This window comes from Dreissena polymorpha, chromosome 6 (genome assembly GCF_020536995.1).
Source record: "Dreissena polymorpha isolate Duluth1 chromosome 6, UMN_Dpol_1.0, whole genome shotgun sequence".
Lineage (NCBI taxonomy): Eukaryota > Metazoa > Mollusca > Bivalvia > Myida > Dreissenidae > Dreissena > Dreissena polymorpha.
This window is the reverse complement of record NC_068360.1, coordinates 96,591,322-96,609,464: the sequence shown is the minus strand read 5'-3', so window position 1 is coordinate 96,609,464 and position 18,143 is coordinate 96,591,322. Positions and strand designations below refer to the sequence as shown.

At 35.4% G+C, this 18,143-nt stretch overlaps 2 protein-coding genes across 3 annotated transcripts in view; both read right to left on the bottom strand.

Moving 5' to 3' along the window:
• LOC127833795 (4'-phosphopantetheine phosphatase-like) overlaps positions 1–18,143 on the bottom strand; it is a 54,641-nt gene that overhangs the window by 32,496 nt on the left and 4,002 nt on the right. The gene's annotated exons all lie outside the window — the stretch shown is intronic.
• On the bottom strand, positions 1,134–5,109 carry LOC127833797 (uncharacterized). Its single transcript, XM_052359241.1, has 3 exons — positions 4,592–5,109; positions 3,128–4,152; positions 1,134–2,484 (listed from the first exon to the last, which is right to left on the bottom strand). The coding sequence occupies exons 1-3, from the start codon at positions 4,924–4,926 to the stop codon at positions 2,135–2,137; spliced, it is 1,710 nt and encodes a 569-aa protein (XP_052215201.1). The 5' UTR covers positions 4,927–5,109; the 3' UTR covers positions 1,134–2,134.

Below are 18,143 nucleotides of genomic sequence, written 5' to 3'. Positions count from 1 at the left end.
TAACTAGGCAAATGTTGAGGACGCACAGCACATAACGAACAATGGACATAAGTTGATCAGAAGAACTCACCATGAGCACATTGTACTAGTTGAACTAATATGAAACACGTTTTCAGAGCAGGACAAAACAAGAGCAACGCATAACGGGTGCCACGCTCGGCTGCGAAAGCTTGTCAGAATTTTTTTTTTTTTAGAGGTCACAGTGACCTTGACCTTTGACCTAGTGACCCAAAATGGGTGTGTCATGTAGAACTCATCAAGGTGCATCTACATATGAAGTTTCAAAGTTGTAGGTGAAAGCACTTTGATTTTAGAGCCAATGTAAAGGTTTTAGCACGCCGCCGGCGGACGGAGGACGGCTGACGGCGGACAACGAGCAGGCTATGACAATACCTCGGGTTTTCTCCGAAAACAGCCTCGCTAAAAAATCACCATACTTCCAAACCAAAGATTAAAACAAATTTAAAGTAATGTAATAGATACTGTCTATAAATAGATGGAGCATGAAAGTTAATCGAAAGTACACTAAGCGCAATAAGTATAGCAAAGTAAAATGCATTTAGGATGTATTGTCTGAATTTCTCCCTTTGTCCGAATTTATAAGGATTGACCCTAGTGGTTGAGAAAAGAAAAGACAATATTTGTGTATACAACAGTGTACATAGACGGCGGAGGACTACATGATACTGGTGTTGGGAACGATAACCTTTTGTTCAACTCTACAGATCTGTAGTGCGTTCAGTTACAGCTAACGTTCGCCAATGAACGTTCTTTTCCGATTCGGTCTTATTGAACAATTGGTTTCGCTAGCGAACTACCTCCAGAGAGGGTTTTCTTCGGTTCACGAGCGTTGGCGGCAAACCAAGTGTTCAATAGCAAACGTTCGCGAACTATAGAAAATGTTCACTATAACTGAACGCACTTTAATTTGGTTTGGCCTGCGAACTACCTCCCGAGAGGGATCGCTTTGGTTTGCGAACGTTCCTGGCGAACCGAGCTTTCAATAATGAACGCTTGCGAACTATAGCGAACGTTCGTGAACTATAGTGAGTGTTCGCTGTAACTGAACGCACTACTGGTAGAGTTTGGTCTACATAGGCGGTGAAGATATACAACAACAACAACAACATGGACACTGTAATTGTTTGTGTCAAATAAATCACTTTTAATAGCTTTAAATAGCTTTAAGTTTTTATTAAATAATTAACAGATCAGGAAAACACTCATACTTCCTTTGTAATGTGTATACAAAATAAAGTCTTCTCACCCTGATAAAGAACAGTGTACAGATTGTGAACTTTGTCTCACGTACAACTTTTCGTGCTCGATTTGCGCGCTCGATCTGCCCAGTGAAATATCATATCCGGTTACTTCGTCTATTACCAAGACTGATCATGAATATTTGTTGTTGTTTTTTTCAATTTCTTTTTTCTGGAATGTCTTGTTAATGCAAAATAAAATAACACTATTTTAAAATAAGTTTATAAAAACCAAATATAATGTCTTAAAAAAAAAGTCTCAGAAAAAAATTATTCTTACTGTCTCCGTAAACACTTGTATCCTTTCGGCCTAGATCAAGTGAGGAGCTCATCCTCATATGAATATGTAAACAATAAAAACTATTAGCAATTAGCAATTTTGCTTCAATAATATTTATTTACACTTTTTATGACACTGTCATGTTATTTAGTGATGTTCTGTAATCACAAGGCAGGTTATTGAGATCTGCGAAGAACTTCTTTTATTGCGCATGAATTACGTGGTAAATCGGAGTTTTGGGAATTGGTTTTTGGCAGCCAGCCAATTCGGATAGACTCAGAAATTGGTATCATTACTATGGCCAATGTAATTTGTAAAGCAAGTCATGTAAACTTTTTAAGTAAAAGAGAAATACAAACACAATTTATAAGAAGTTACAATACAATAAATTCTATAGCAGTTCTTATGTTCACAGAAACTATTTTCAATCTTTGAACTACCAGTTTTACATTATTATATTGTAAACAAAATAATTATATCTGTAATAAATTAACATTGGTGTAGTGTCATAACACAATTTTCTAATGCACAACCATGCAATTTAATGGCAATATAAATCATCAGAATCATAAATCAAGAAAAATATAAAATAAAGCTATTCCACTTTGAACACCACGATGCTGTTGTTCTCATAAAGTCCCACAATGACAGAGGAAGTGTGTCTGTTGTAGCAGACTGACAGTGGCATCACCGCTCCATCATCACTTGTAGCAAGAGTGGCCAGCTTCCTTCTGCCCTCACTGTCTACTTGGATGATAGTGCCGTCCCCTGCACACACCAGCACCTGGCCTGCAGGGGTTACATGTACAACAAACAAGTGTTCTAATGCAGGGTCAGTGAAGGTGGCCAGGACTAACCCATCCCTGGCCAGGGTAAGGAGCTTTCCACGGGCGTAGTTTGTGATGTAGAACTTGTCCCCTGAGGGACTCACAGCCAGCCTGTCTACTGCAATACAGAGTAACATCAATTATATTAATTGTAGTTCACAACAAATCTCATTGAAATTATATTTATTATGCTTGTTGAATACAAGATACAAAACAGTATTATTATCTTTATAAAATACAATGATAATGTTTTTTAAGGTTTGAAGAGGAGTTTTAGTCCAGATTTTGATTTTCTAATGTTTGACATGCTTGTATGGTGTTTGAAGAATTGAAGTCTCCCAAAACAACATAGAAAGAAATAATAACACTGCTCTATGTGCAGTAAAAAGTAAATAAGTCATACATGTATACTCGATTACAATGTTTTTGACACATTTTATGAGATATTTCACATGATTGTTATGCAAGTAATTTTTGTAACTGAAAATGAAATAGTGCATTTAATTTCTTGATCTGTTACAAAAGACAGTTGTTAAATGTACAAGTACATACTCTATTATTAAAAATTAAAGATACACCCACAACTCGATATTACACACTCAGTGTCTATTTATAGAGATGTCATACAGTGAATGTCTAAATCAAATTGACATGAAATCGTATTTTTAACTGCAGCTGAAATAATAAAATGATGGTGCCTAAGACATCTTTTTATTAAACATATACCTAACAATATGAAGCTTATTTAGAATGATTCTTACTTGTAATACGGTCTGATTTATTCTCATATATCTTGCTGACTTTTGTCCCACTCAGAGTGTACTTGTACAGAGCAGTATTAGAAGAAACATACAGGTCTCCCTGGTGACAGGCAATACCATTACACTCATGTTGTAACTGAAGCTTCCTTCCTTTCAACAGCTGTCTGTTGTTGACCGTGATAAACTGGACCTCATATTGGTAATTACATGTATCATTCACAGTCACAGCCACCTCACTGGATGTGATGGGACACATGTCCAGTGGAGAGGCAGTCACACTACAATGATTCACAACCTGGTACTGTTGGTCAAGCAGCTTGACATTATTATTATGGCGGTCAACAATCAGGACCTGTCTGTCTGGGAGTACACATATGGCTGATATAATGCAATTGCATCCATCAAAATCACTTGATACTTTCACATTGTGCAAAGACTTCCCCTGCACAATGAACACCTTGTTTGGATCCTCTTGTACCATCGATGTCTGGGTACAGTTTTCAATCCTCCCAAGACCCGAAAGCTGGGACAAGTACTGTATAATTTCATTGTTTGGCAGGAATGTTATTGAACTTTTAACCTGAAGAGAGATCTTCTTCAGAAATGTTTCAGACTGTTGTATTTTCTCCTCGCATTTCCTGGTGGCTATAAAGGATAGCTCGAGCTTGCTTTTATCACTTATGTCTTGTATGGCATCTCTAAGTTGTTTCAGTTCATTACCATGCCTGATGCATTTGTCAACATCACTTTGAGAAGAGGCTTGCAGTTTAGTGAGAATATCTTTCATTTCCTTTATAGTCTTCTGTTCAATAATGTTTAAGGCTGCATTGATTTGTTTGCGAGTTTTCTGTATCATGTTTAACTGCTCATCATATTTACTTTGCACAGACAGAAAACTAGCCTCCTTTTTCTCTTGAAGTTTCTTCATTTCTTCCAGAATATTTTGGATAGAAACTGACAGTTTTTGAAGGTCGGTGGACTGACTTTTTACTTTATCGGATATAAGAGTTACCTTTTGACAGTGTCTGAAAGAACAGGAATAAAAGAGCAACACTTTAAATTAAACACCAAAATACTGATTCTTTGAAAGCTTTTATTATTGGATTTTTGAAAAATGTTGGTATAGTCAGAATAAGATTATACAGTCCAGCTATACGTAAAAATGGTAAATACACAAATATTCATTTATTTAAATCTTAAACCTAATAGTATTGTCATCAAACAAATTATTGAATATAAAATCAGTTACCATTTTACAAAAGAAACTTAAAACTGTAGTCTTCTATTTATAGTTAGTGTACACATAAGCATTACTGTTTTTTAAATAACAAATCTTTTGCTTATATCATCAGATTAATTTCTTTATGTAATAATTATAGTTGCTTGCAAAGAAGTTGTAAAACAATAAATTTGTTCCTTAATGCAGTGTGTGTGGGTCAGGTTATAATTAAAGTATCAATATACCTGTGATTAAGGGATGCACAATTTGTGCAGCATAGCTCATGATGGTTATCACAAAACATTTGAAGGTTTTCTTCTTTATGGACATCACATTTCAGGAGAAAATCTTCTACCTTCTTGGCTACTGGCCATTTCTTCATATCACCTCTTCCAAAGGGGGCATGTTTTGTAAACAACTGGCTGTGCATTAAACTACAATTTCCGCAATAAAACATCAAACAGGATCCACAGTAGAATTCAGCCATTGTATCCAGTTTCTTGTCTTCACAGGTCGAGCACAAGAAGTCTTGGAAAATGTCAGATCCCTTGTCAATGGTTGATTGTGAAAAGGTTGCCATTTTAGTATTTTACTAAATAATTTTTACAAACAAAGCAGCTGTAGGACTCTACCTTTGATTTTACTTAAATAGTTTGGTATCACTTAATGAAGGTTGGCTTAATAAACTAGCTGAACAAATCCTGCCCATCTAGCTTTGGTACAAAGTCCGTTATCAAGTAGGGCATTACACTACCACTATCAAACAAAGATGCAATACAAAGTTTGTTTGAAGGTTCAAACTTCAATAAACAAAGTTACTATGTACATGTAATCTGTACATTAAGATAAAACCATATGATTTCCCCTGCGTTTGGGGTTTGTTCATTTGGACATGAAATAATTAATACTCACATCAAGGCTGTGTTTAACCAAACAAAACGGCCTGAAAGGCCAAAGGTCACTCATTTTATTAAACAAAGGAAGTGACCTATTCTGTGCAGCCCAAGCTATTATTCGAACAATTTTTCCGACCAAAATTCATGAAAAGTAAACAATAAATGTAATTTTTAGAGTGCTAACAAGGTTATAATATAGCCATAAATTCCCCAGCCCCTGACTGCCATGTTTTTAAACAGACCAACAATATCTTTTAACTCATCAAAAATATCATTAAAACAAAATTAATGTTTTGACCAAGTTTTATGAAGATTGGAATATACATGTACATGTGACTTTTAAAGTGTTAACAAGTTTTTACAATAGCCATATATGGAAAAATGCCCTGAACCCTGGCTGCAATGTTTTTCAACCAACAGGAACCATTTTAAAACTTGTCCAAGATATAATTGGCACAAATCTTTTGACCAAGTTTCATGAAGATGACGCAATAAATGTTGACTCTTTAATAAGGTTTTACTTAGCCATATAAGGAAAAATGCCTTGCCCCTTGGCGGCCAATTTTTTCAACCAACCGGTACCATTTTCACACTTCTAAGATATAATTGGCACAAATCTTCTGACGAAATTTCATTAAAATCAGACAAAAAAATGTGACCTTCAGTGTGTAAACAATGTTTTACTAAAGCCATATATAGCCATTTTAGGAAAAATGCCCCGCCCCCTGGCGGCCATGTTTTTCACGCAACCTAACCCATATTCCGACTCATACAAGATATTATTAGCACAAATCTTCTGACCAAGTTTCATGATATTCAGACTTTAAATGTAGACTATAAATGTGGCCTCTAGAGTGTAAACAAGGTTTTACTATTATAATAGTCATATAAGGAAAAATGCCCTTTCCCCTGGCGACCGTGTTTTTCAACCAACTAGAACCATTTACGAACACATCCAATATATGATTGGCACAAATCTTCTGACCAAATTTCATTAAGATTTGACAAAAAATGAATCCTCTAGAGTGTTAACAAGGCAAATGTAGACTCTGCACAACGCACGTCGGACATTGCACAATGGACAAAAGGCGATCACATTGCGCTCTAGTGAGCTAATAACAAGGGCTGTTTGTTAAACATGCATGCCCCCAATATGGGCTGTCAGTTGTAGTGGCAGCCATTGTGTTAATAGTATTTTTGTCACTGCGACCTTGACCTTTGACCTAGTGACCTTAATATCAACGAAGGTCATCTGCCAGTCATGATCAATGTACCTATGAAGTTTCATGATAATAAGCCTAATTATTATTGAGTTATCATCAGGAAACCATTTTACTGTTTCTAGTCACTGTGACCTTGACCTCATGACCATAAAATCAATAGGGGTCATCTGCCAGTCATTATCAATGTTCCTATGAAGTTTCATGATCCTAGGCATAAGCATTCTTGAGTTATCATCCGGAAACCATTTTACTGTTTCGAGTCACTGTGACCTTGACCTTTGGCCTAGTGACCTGAAAATCAATAGTGGTCATCTGCCAGTCATGATCAATGGGCCTATGAAGTTTCATGATCTTAGGCGTAAGTATTTTTGAGTTATCATACAGAAGCCATTTTACTGTTTTGAGTCACTGTGACCTTGACCTTTAACCTAGTAACCTGAAAATCGCTAGGGGTCATTTGCCAGTCATGATCAATGTACCTATGAAGTTTCATGATCCTAGGCATAAGCATTCTTGAGTAATCATCCGGAAACCATTTTACTGTTTTGAGTCACTGTGACCTTGACCTTTGACCCAGTAACCTGAAAATCAATAGGGGTCATCTGCCAGTCATGATCAATGTACCTATGAAGTTTCATGATCCTAGGCCTAAGTATTCTTGAGTTATCATCCGGAAACCATTTCACTACTTCTAGTAACTGTGAAACCTTTGACCTAGTGACCTTTTTAGAGTGCTAACAAGGTTTTACTTTGCCATATATAAGGAAAATAAGGATTAATTCCCCGCCCTCTGGTGGCCACGTTTTTCAACAGACAGGAACCATTTTTGAAAACATCCAAGATATCATTGAAACAAATATTTTGACCAAGTTTCATGAAGATTGGAAATAAATGTGACTTAGAGTGCTAACAAGTTTTAACTATAGCCAGATAAGGAAAAATGCCCCGCCCTCTGGTGGCAATGTTTTCCAACCAACCGGAACCATTTTCAAACTCTTCCAAGATATCATTGGGACAAATCTTTTGACCAAGTTTCATGAAGATCACACAATAAATGTGGACTCGAGAGTGTTAACAAGGTTTTACTAAAGCCATATAAAAACAAGAAACAAAATTGTCACAAAACCAGGTTTTCAATAAAAAAAGTCTGATAAAGGGAAACAACTACAACTCAAAATGTGCATTGTTACTGATTGTTCATCACAGTTACCCCCTTGTTTCAAAAGCAATCTATTTTTAGTCGTGGCAACCTTGACCTTGAAGACATCTACGTAATTCTTTTGCGCGACACACCGTCAAATGATGGTGAACAAATGTGCCAAATGATTTTAAAATCTGACAATGAATGACATAGTTATGGCGCGGACAAGCTCATTTATGGCCAATTTTGACCTTTGAACTCAAAGTGTGACCTTGACCTTGGAGATATCGACGTAATTCTTTCGCGCGACACACCGTCCAATGATGGTTAACAAATGTGCCAAATGATTTTAAAATCTGACCATGAATGGCCCGGACAAGCTTGTTCCGCCCGCCAGCCTGCCCGCATTCGCCAATCTAATAACCAGTTTTTTCCTTCTGAAAACCTGGAAAAAATGCCCTGCCCCCTGGGGGAAATGTTTTTCCACCAACCGGAACCATTTTCACACTTGTACAAGATATCATTGGGACTAATCTTCTGACCAAGTTTCATGAAGACCGGACAATAAATGTGGCCTCTAGACGGTAAACAAGGTTTCGCTATAGCAAATCAAAGTACTGACAGTACTGGCGTGACGATGCTTTTGAGAGGATGGATATAAAAGCATCAAGTTAAGTTTATCTACATCACCACAATTGTGCATGTTGGTACGAAAAAAAAAAAATTGGTACAAAAATTTTGCGAAAAAAATTTGGGTACGAAAAAATATTTGGGAACAAAAAAATTGGGACCAAAAAATTTGGGTACAAACAAAAAATTGGGGATGAAAAAAAAATTGGGTACGAAAAAAAAATTGAGTACGAAAAATTTTAGGTATGGAAAAAAAATTGGGGGAACGGGAAAGTAGTACCTGTGGGGAACTTGACCCACACTCGCACATTTTCGGCCCTTTCCGTCAAACATCAGATAAGTTCCTCGAAGGCAATAGTATGAATACACATTTCGAAAGCGGTAATGCGGTCCTACCTACGCACGTCAAAATGTAAGCTGCGCAGCTTTGAAGCCATATATTTTACCTTTGACCTTGAAAGATGACCTTGACCTTTCACCACTCAAAATGTGCAGCTCCATGACATACACATGCATGCTGAATATGGAGTTGCTATCTTCAATATTGCAAAATTTGACCTTTGACCTTGACCTTGAAGGATGACCTTGACTTTTCACCAATCAATATGTGCAGCTCTATGAGATAAGCATGCACGCCAATATTGAAAAAGTTATGGCCAATGTTAAAGTTTTCGGACAGACAGACACTTTATATTTGACATTTGACCTTGAAGGATGACCTTCACCTTCACCTTTCACAACTGAAAATGTGCAGCTCCATGAGATGCACATGTATGCCAAATATCAAGTTGCTATGTTCAATATTAAAAAAGTTATGGCCATTAAAGTTTTCTGACGGACGGACAGACTGACACACTGACTGACTGACTGACAGTTCAACTGATATAGGCCACCCTACTGGGGGCATAAAAAGCAATGGCGATATTTTTCTCAGCCACGTTATTGTTAATAGTTTGATATCACAAAATGAAAGTGAAAGTAGAACTGTCAAAAATGACAACCTGTCAACGTGTTGTTTTTGCTGGCACCAGAGGGCGATTACACTCAATGTGTTCACATTTTGACCATAGGCTTTGTCAATGACCTTTATAGTATGGGTAGCTTTGATATTATTTATTTCTATCATGTAACTGCATGATTGTGTATATGTTTACAAAACACAAAGCATAAATAATGGTATAAATATACTGATTGAGCTTATAATAATCTGAGAACTATAGCCAGGTCAATTAAGGACTTAAGATACAATTTTGTGTCCTGATTCACTAAATCATGAAGAAATGACCATGCATGTCCTAGATTTCAAATTCAAGGCCCTGGTGTGACACATTGGTAGCATTACTGTTAAACTGTTACCAGGCTTATGAAATTATTTTTTTATTGAACTATCTAAGGAAATCTAAATCAGGCACTGATTTTTCTTGTTTTAATACAGTCATAGATCAGTTGTGGCCTCTAAGTAATGACCAATTTTTGCTTACTTGTCACACCCTTAAAACTTTCCACACGTCTATAATAGCAAATCTGGATTTAGGTGATCTTCAATGGTACATTTAAACTTTAGCTCTGTTACAAGCGTGCTGGTAGAGTCCAGTCACATATTTAAATCTAGGCCATGTCAAAATCAAAGTGTCAAAGACAAATGAAAGATGCGTTCATTAATTATTGTCCAGTTGTTTACTACTACTGTAAGTTTTTATATAATATGACTGATGAACATCATGTGAGAGAAAATTCACATTATCATTGTATATCAGGTTTAGCAGCCTTTTAGATAACAAAGTATGCTTAGGTTTTCAATGTCGCTTCTGGGGATCAAACCCGTAGGGCTTTTAGGAAGATTCTGAAATTTTCGATCCCTCGAGAGCAACCAAACCAAAAATTAAGTCAAATATTGCCGACTCGATTTTTGAGTTGGTTCATGAGGGATAATGGAGCTCGATTGGTCATTGTCGGCTCTGGTACTACTTACATGTACCCTGGGTACTCTTAAGTATACTTACATGTACCCTGGGTACTCTAAGTATACTTACATGTACCCCAGGTACGGTAAATAAACGTAATTGTACTCTGTCCATATTAGACTGTAACCGAGTTGTATTCGTGCCCAAAATCCGATGTAAAACGCGCAACCGATTATCTTAAACACACTTCTCTTCAAAACATCACTGCATCAACATGCTTTTTGAGTATGTGTTTCGATAATATAGAGGCCATTCTACAGAAAATTGACATAAATGTGCAGGGCTAAACACTAAGGCACGTCCGAACAACATTCACTGCCTGTACCTTGGTCCGGGCTAGCCAATGTCCCAGGAACATGCCCGACCGGTCATGTGTATTTTGGGCGGGATTAATGTTCTATATCAATAAACTGCGTTTTAAATAAGCTTTTCAAAGATGCAAAAATCTTAATACAGTACGATCAGATGACAATTAAATCCCAGAGTGAGTTTGGAGACAACAAACGGATTGTATCTCGAAATAGATTCGGAACCCCCTGATTGCAATCAAAAAGAGGCCGACAAATCAGAAAATCCCCGGCGGTTTTCCTGGTAAAACACGTCAGTACCTATTTTTAAACAGAATGCCGCTAGACACGGTTTTTGATTGGTTTCCTCGAAGTGACGTGTTTTCTCAATGAAAATACGTTGGAAACTAAAAGCCGGGATAGCCCAGGATCGTCCGGAATGATGAAGGTATAAAACTCGACATTAACACAAATTAACTATAAAACTAATAGTTATTTATCAACTTTGAATAATTTTAATTTGTTGTCATTATGGAAAAGTTATTCCATCCTTAAGACGAATAATAAATCCATTTAGAGGAAGATAGAGACTTTATTTAGATTAGAAGTGTTTTGACAATATTTTTTACGCAATTCAATTAGCAAAACTACCGGTAATATTAATGGTCGATCCCGGCTTTTAGTAGAGAGTTAACCCTGTACAACTGTTACAACTACCGTAACACGTTATTTTGCTAAGATTCACTTACCATTTCTTGTAAGACGGTAACCCGGCAATCTATGTAAAAAAGGTTTTAACGTTCATGTCGTTGTTTAAGTTTGGCTTTACGGGTGGGCATGGGGGTTCCTCGGATAAGAAAAGAAAAGGGAAGGAGGAAAGTAAGAGAAAGTATGAGGAAATAAAAAAAAAAAAAAAATCTCCAGAAATGGCGTGAAGATTACAAATAGTTGTCTTAAATAGATGAATATTGAATTCAATAGCATTAGTAAGGCAAGCTAATAAGAATGATTTAATCATAACTGCGCATCTCCAAGCACAAGAAAATGCAAGTTGAATGATAAATATAAAGGTTTTTATAATACTTGGGTCAGGGCACATGAAAGATTGGTCAGGGCTAGTAGGTTCTGCATTTACTAGCCCGAACGGGCTAGTTGAAAAAAAGTTAGTGTTAAGCCCTGATGTGTATATATAATTATTACAAAAAAATAGTCGACAACGACTGATTTAGGGTTAAATTTCGCGGGTACATTTTAGTATATTTACCGTACCTGGGATACATGTAAGTATACTTAAGAGTATCCGGGGTACATGTACGTAGTACCCGAGCTGACAATGAACAATCGAGCAATACTGGAAGGTGCAACATCTCTCACGCCCCCTAGCATCGCCTTTAGCAGTATTCAATTCTCAACAGGAAAGTGCTGGAGTCATTGATCCCGAGGGACAAGAAAAACAATTGATTAATGTTCGATATAAATAATTTGATTAATGACAATTCTATTATTTGAGCCGGGTCACAGGAAAAGCGCAGTCAAATCAGTATCCAACTAAATTATTTGTTATTGTCAGAAAAACGCTTTGAAGCAAACAGCTTTCAAACGTCTGCAGGCTGATCTAGATCCAAACTGGTCACAATCGCCTTAATGTCTCTTTTACTGTGACACAGTTCATTTAACTTTAAAATGATAAAAAGTAGTAACACTAAGAAAGAGTATACAAACCAGTAAAGAGTTTGAAATCAATGTTGAATTTCAGGACAGCTTGGTGATCTGCAAAATTCAGCAAATCCCCGATAAAATGTTGATATCGCGTATCATAGTCATTCAATAAGTCGCAAAATGCTCGAATACAATCTATAAAGCACAATGTGACTTATATTGATAACTAAAAATACCAGTATGCCAGTTTTGTCGTGTCAAGCTGTTACGATCCAGAAAGTCCTTCATTCACATCGAGTATATATCCTTCGAATTCCAACTATTGTTGTCATAAGCGGAGATTTAGTGAATAAATAATTCATATATCCTAAACGACAGCTTCTAACTAGCGAAACAAGCCAATTTATGCAGTAAGAAAGTTTTGAATCGAGACTCTCATGGGGGCGGCCATTGTTGAATGTTGAAACACAAACGACAACTCTGCTAGGAGAATGTTATCAATGACGAGCAATCTCCTACGCAGTGGCGAATGCAAAAGGGAAGTAACCTAAAAAATCGAGTTATCTCAATCGGACTGGCTCGGTCTTTAACATAGGTCGCCATTGTGAAAATTTTTTAGGTGGTTATCAAACCTTGCCCGATGCTGTTCCAGCATCGTCAAAAAGAGCCATATAAGAAAAAAATCACATCCCCTGGCTGCCATGTTTTTCAACCCGGCGGAACCATTTTTTAACTCATCCAAGCTTTCATTGGAACAAATCTTGTGACCAAGTTTCATGAAGATAGGACAATAAATGTGGCCTCTATAGTATTAAAAAGGTTTTACTATAGCCATATAAAGCCATATAAGGAAAAATTCCCCGGCTCCTGGTGGCAATGTTTTCCAACAAAACCTTTTTTGAATTCTTCCAAGAGATCATGGGGACAAATCTTCTTACCGAGTTTCATGAAGATCGGACAATTAATTTTGCCTCTTAAGTGTTAACAAGGTTTTAATATAGCCATATCAGAATAATGTCCCGCCCCCTGGCGGCCATGTTTTTCAACCAACCGGAACCATTTTCAAATTCATCCAAGATATCATTGGCACAATTCTTCTGACCAAATTTCGTGAAGATCGGAAAATAAATGTGGGTGCTAGAGTATTAACCAGGTTTTACTATAGCCATTTAAGAAAAAATGCCCTGCACCCTGGCGGCCATGTTTTTCAACCATACGGAACCAATTTCCAACTCGTCCAAGATGTCATTAGCACAAATCTTCTGAACGAATTTCATGCAGATCGGACAATAAATAAGGTTAACAAAGCAAATGTTGACAACAAGAACAGTTGGTTTAAGTAAACTAGATAACATGGTTATCAACAAGCAGCATTGTTTACATGTAGACCACTTGATTACACAGTTAGGCCTCCAAGTTAGCTTTAAAAATACACTTTTCAAGAAAAAATAAGGCATTGACAGACACATTTATTAAATATTAAAATGAGAATTTGCACATTTATCAAACTTGTCATACCAGAAATATTCCACATTATGCCTCTGACAAAGCGGAATGATGCGGAATATGAGTGCTAGCTGTTATATTATATTAATATAATACCAATTTAGTATTATATTAGTATAATAGCTACCTCTTATAGTTTTTAAACTTGGCTCAGGATTTTTTTTAATAGAACAATAGCTCCGCTTACCACAGAAATGTTGGTTTAAACTGTTATCTGCAGATTTTGTAATGTTTGTGAAATACATGTGGTTTTTATCTGGGGTCTGTACTCTGCCAGACACAGATTTGATATGGCCTTAGATATGATTGTGATATGAGACCATTTTACAATGGTCACTATTTATATATAAAAATAGGATAAAAGCAGGGTTGCACTTATTATGAACCTGGTGATGATTTTAACAAACCTGGGTTTCTGAGCAAAAGATTTGAAAATTATTTACAATTTTATAGAATAATTCTAAGAAAAAACTAGGAGAAAAAGGAAAAACACACAATCTTACACACCAAATATTGAAACCCTGACCCTAACAGTTTCAAAGATGATTTTTGAAGCTATATACTATATACATGTAAGTCTATATAAAACATTTGACACCAGTGTCGGGCCAGTTTTAACCCCAGGGACATGATTTGAACAAATTTAGCAGAGGTTCATTAAAAGATGTGACATGTCAAATAACAAACCTCTAGGCTGCACAGTTTCAATGATATTTTTTATTTCATATTACAAATACGAAAAACGGGTAAACCTTAAGACAGAGCCAACCTTAAACCAAGGTAAATCGAACTGCAAGAATTAAGAGGCAACAACTCTTAAAATATAGGAGAAAGAGTTAAGGTTCTTGTGCACTGCACACTACAACAGTGAGATCCACCTACTTATCAAGTTCAACGTTGATGCCTCTTATAGTTTTTGACATATCAAAGAGGGTAATCACGTGAAAAACAAGATGTGGACGTCCATGCCAGATATTTTTTTTTAAGTTTATTACTTTTATTTATTATTAAAATGACACTTTCTTTCCAGCCATATCAGCAAGAAAGTGATAAGCGTTTATTTTGTTTTAATATTAGCTCTAAATCTAGACTTTACTGGCTATAAAATGTCTTAGCAGGTCACAAAATTTCAGCTCCTGCTTAGAAAATACACAGCGACTAAAGTTGACATGAATGGCAAATATTAATACCAAATAAACCCTAATCACTTTCTTGCTGCTTTTGCTGGAAAGTGAGCCATATTTAAACAATTCATACAAGTTATTAAGGGTACAAAACAGCGAAAAATACCTGCTCGGCATGGACATTGCCATCTTGTTTGTCACTTGATTACCCCGTATGGATATGTTCAGGACAAAATGTCAGTACTAAAAATTAAAAACGAGCAATAGCTCTTATAATATTGGAGCACGAGTTCTCATTCTTGGCGCTGTAAACCCTTTCAATGAGATTAACCTACCTTTAAAGTTTCAAGTTTCATCATTTGCAAGATATGCTCGGGACAAAATTTAAGTACAATAATTAACACAGGGCAATAATTCTTACATGGGGGCAAATGCCCTATGTCACTTATCTAAGACCCAAAGGAAATTTTGATCTTTTTTGAGAATCTTTTGTCGTGTTTGTGTAATTAATGTGGCTTATGATCTTGATCTTAACCAAAACCATTTTGAAAATTTTAGGCTGAGATGATATTAGAAGAAATATTAATAAGTTAATATACTTTAAGTTGAAAACATGTATAAACAAGCAAATTTGTTGAATTGATATCCCCTGCCACATACATTTTGTTTGTGACAGACAGACAAACTTCCTGACGGACTGATATATCTTATTAAAGCTTGACGGTCAATATAGAATAACTAATTATTATTTGGCGTTTTGACTTTTGCCAAACAACAACCACTTTACCAGAAAGGTTAATTTTTTGAATAGTTACTGTAAAAAACAACTAAGTTTGATAGTTTACATATAAGTAACACCTTTACAAGAAATCATGTTATAAATTTTCTTTATAGTTTACATATAAGTAACACCTTTACAAGAAATCATGTTATAAATTTTCTTTAACTTTAAATATATCTCATTTCCAGTAACATTAACTCTTAATAATTCAAGTTATTTTCAATATAGAATGTTACTGTACATATTAAAACCTTAAATCAATTTATGGGTATACATGTAACTCAGTTAGCCAGTAGCTAGTTGTCTCTCCTGCAAAAGAGGCTATCTATACAAACTTCAAAGTGTCACATGTGTATTATTAATAGATCAAATGTAGAGATTCCAAATATAGCTTCTGTCATACAAGGTACAATGTACATTGGACAAAAGGTCAAATTTGATTCACATGAAACAGTTTTTGTTTTTTTACTGGGTTTAACAGTATGTGGTTGTTTTACTAGGTTTAACAATGTAAGATTTTGTGCAAAAATGTATATAATAATATAACATAATGGTAATACTTTATTTTAGTTGTTCAATATTATTTCAAATGTGGGTCAGCTTCAGAGAGAACCAAGTTCAACCTGTGTTATTAGGTTGCACTTTAGCCAAATGTAAAAATTAATTTAAAATATCCCCTGGCAACCATATTTTTCAACAGACAGGAACCCTTTTTAAACTTAATAAATAACTGAACAAAATAAAATGAAATATCATTACCGTACAATAAACTGAACATGCGTAGATCACGTTTCGGGATGTTAACGCATCAAGCACTTTGTAATGTTTTAAAATAATGACCAATCTCGAAGCGTATTTTATTTTAGAAGCGTTTTCGTAAAATGTTTTTATAATTCATGAAAAATAGAGGAAGTAATTTTTCAATAAAAATTAAAGAGTCTGTAAGGGATATTGTACGCATTGGGTTAAAAACAAATTGATCCTTATTACAGCTAGATTTCCATGTGTTTTAATCAATTATTCTTGAGTATTAGAAGACTTTTTTTAAACTAATTATTAATAATTGTAGTACTTTTGTTTATTTTGAAATCTCGTTCTGCTACGTGACCTACTTTGCTACTTATAATCTGTATACGAATATACAATACTTTTCACGGTTGACACATGCTTATCAAAACATCGGGAGTTAAGCCACATGCCGAGCATTCAGAAATTCACCGGCGATTTTCCTAGTAATAATACCATAATAATCTGTTATTTTAATAGGTTGATGTATTTTTCAAGTTCCTCGGATATTTTTTAAGCATGATAATAATTCAATTTGCTTTAAAATTAAACCAAACACCGGTCAAACTGATTAATGGAATCATTGAATGAGAACATGTGTAATAATAAAGTTACAATAAACAGCATAAATATCTGGTGCATTTTGTATAAAATGCATTTCAAAAGGAAACAGAATACCTTTTATTACTGTTAACAGATATACAATACTGTTCACGGTTGACACATGCTTATCAAAACATCAGGAGTAAATTAAAGAAGCAGACATTGTCACTTGTTAGATTGGGCAATTAACACACAGTGGCCTTTTGTTTTGAAGCCACATGCCGACAAATCAGAAATTCATCGGCGATTGACCTAGTAATAATACGATAATAATCTGTTATTTTAATAGGCTGATGTATTTTTGAACTTGAAGTTCTTTGGATATTTTTTAAACATGATAATTATTCAACAGAATACCCTTTATTACTGTAGTCACATGCATCTGTTTTTACTAATGGAAGTAGATTTTCTGATTGTTAATAACTATTTTGGTGTTCCTGGCCAAAAAAGTCATAAAATTTATATTGACCCAGCTGGCAGTTTTTCCTTCTATGGGACCCGCGTTTCGCATGATTTTTTCCTCCAAATCTGGCATTTTAAGCCATTTTTTTCCCCTCAAAAAAGGCCAGGCCCTTTCCCCAAATTCAGATAAAAAAAACCTGTGACCTCTTCGGGCTATTGAACATGTCTTCTGGCTATTCAAAATTCCATCTGATTAGCCCGAAAGGCTATTTTGACTAAAATATCTAGCGTGAAGACTGTATGGCTTTAAAAAGAAAGAAATCATGCAGTGCATTGTTGTATCTACTAAAACTCATTTATGCTTTTGTTTTACATTTAACAGCAAGACAAAAATGCTGGTACATTCACACCAAAAATCAGGTATGTGTTATTTTAGAGTAAATTATTTAGTTCAAGGCCAGTTTCTTTGTCAAAAAAGTAAGGACTTTATAGAAACTCAAACTTGATCGGTAAGTCATGAAGGTAGACTCTCACACTAAAAATCAGGTCAATATCTGCAAGCGTCTAGGAAAAAGTAATGAAAACTTATTTCTACATAATGTTTACAACCACAGCTCCTAACTTTGCAAAAAAACAATAAAGCGTAACTTCACTGCAACATGATCTGTGAATCATTCAGGTTGACTCACACACACAAAATTAGGTAAATATCTGAATGCGTTTATTAAAAAAATCCGACAGTGCGTCTGCTATAAAAAACAATACTGGGGGCATAAAAAAAACAGTATGATAAAT

What these genes read in the sequence shown, in the direction of transcription:
- LOC127833797 (XM_052359241.1), bottom strand. Translation starts at nt 4,926, where the DNA reads ATGGCAACCTTTTCACAATCAACCATTGACAAGGGATCTGACATTTTC. An exon ending in TGTGCATCCCTTAATCACAG is followed by an intron (nt 4,153 to 4,591) that starts GTATATTGATAC and finishes CTGTTCTTTCAG; the next exon opens with ACACTGTCAAAAGGTAACTC. An exon ending in TAAATCAGACCGTATTACAA is followed by an intron (nt 2,485 to 3,127) that starts GTAAGAATCATT and finishes TCTGTATTGCAG; the next exon opens with TAGACAGGCTGGCTGTGAGT.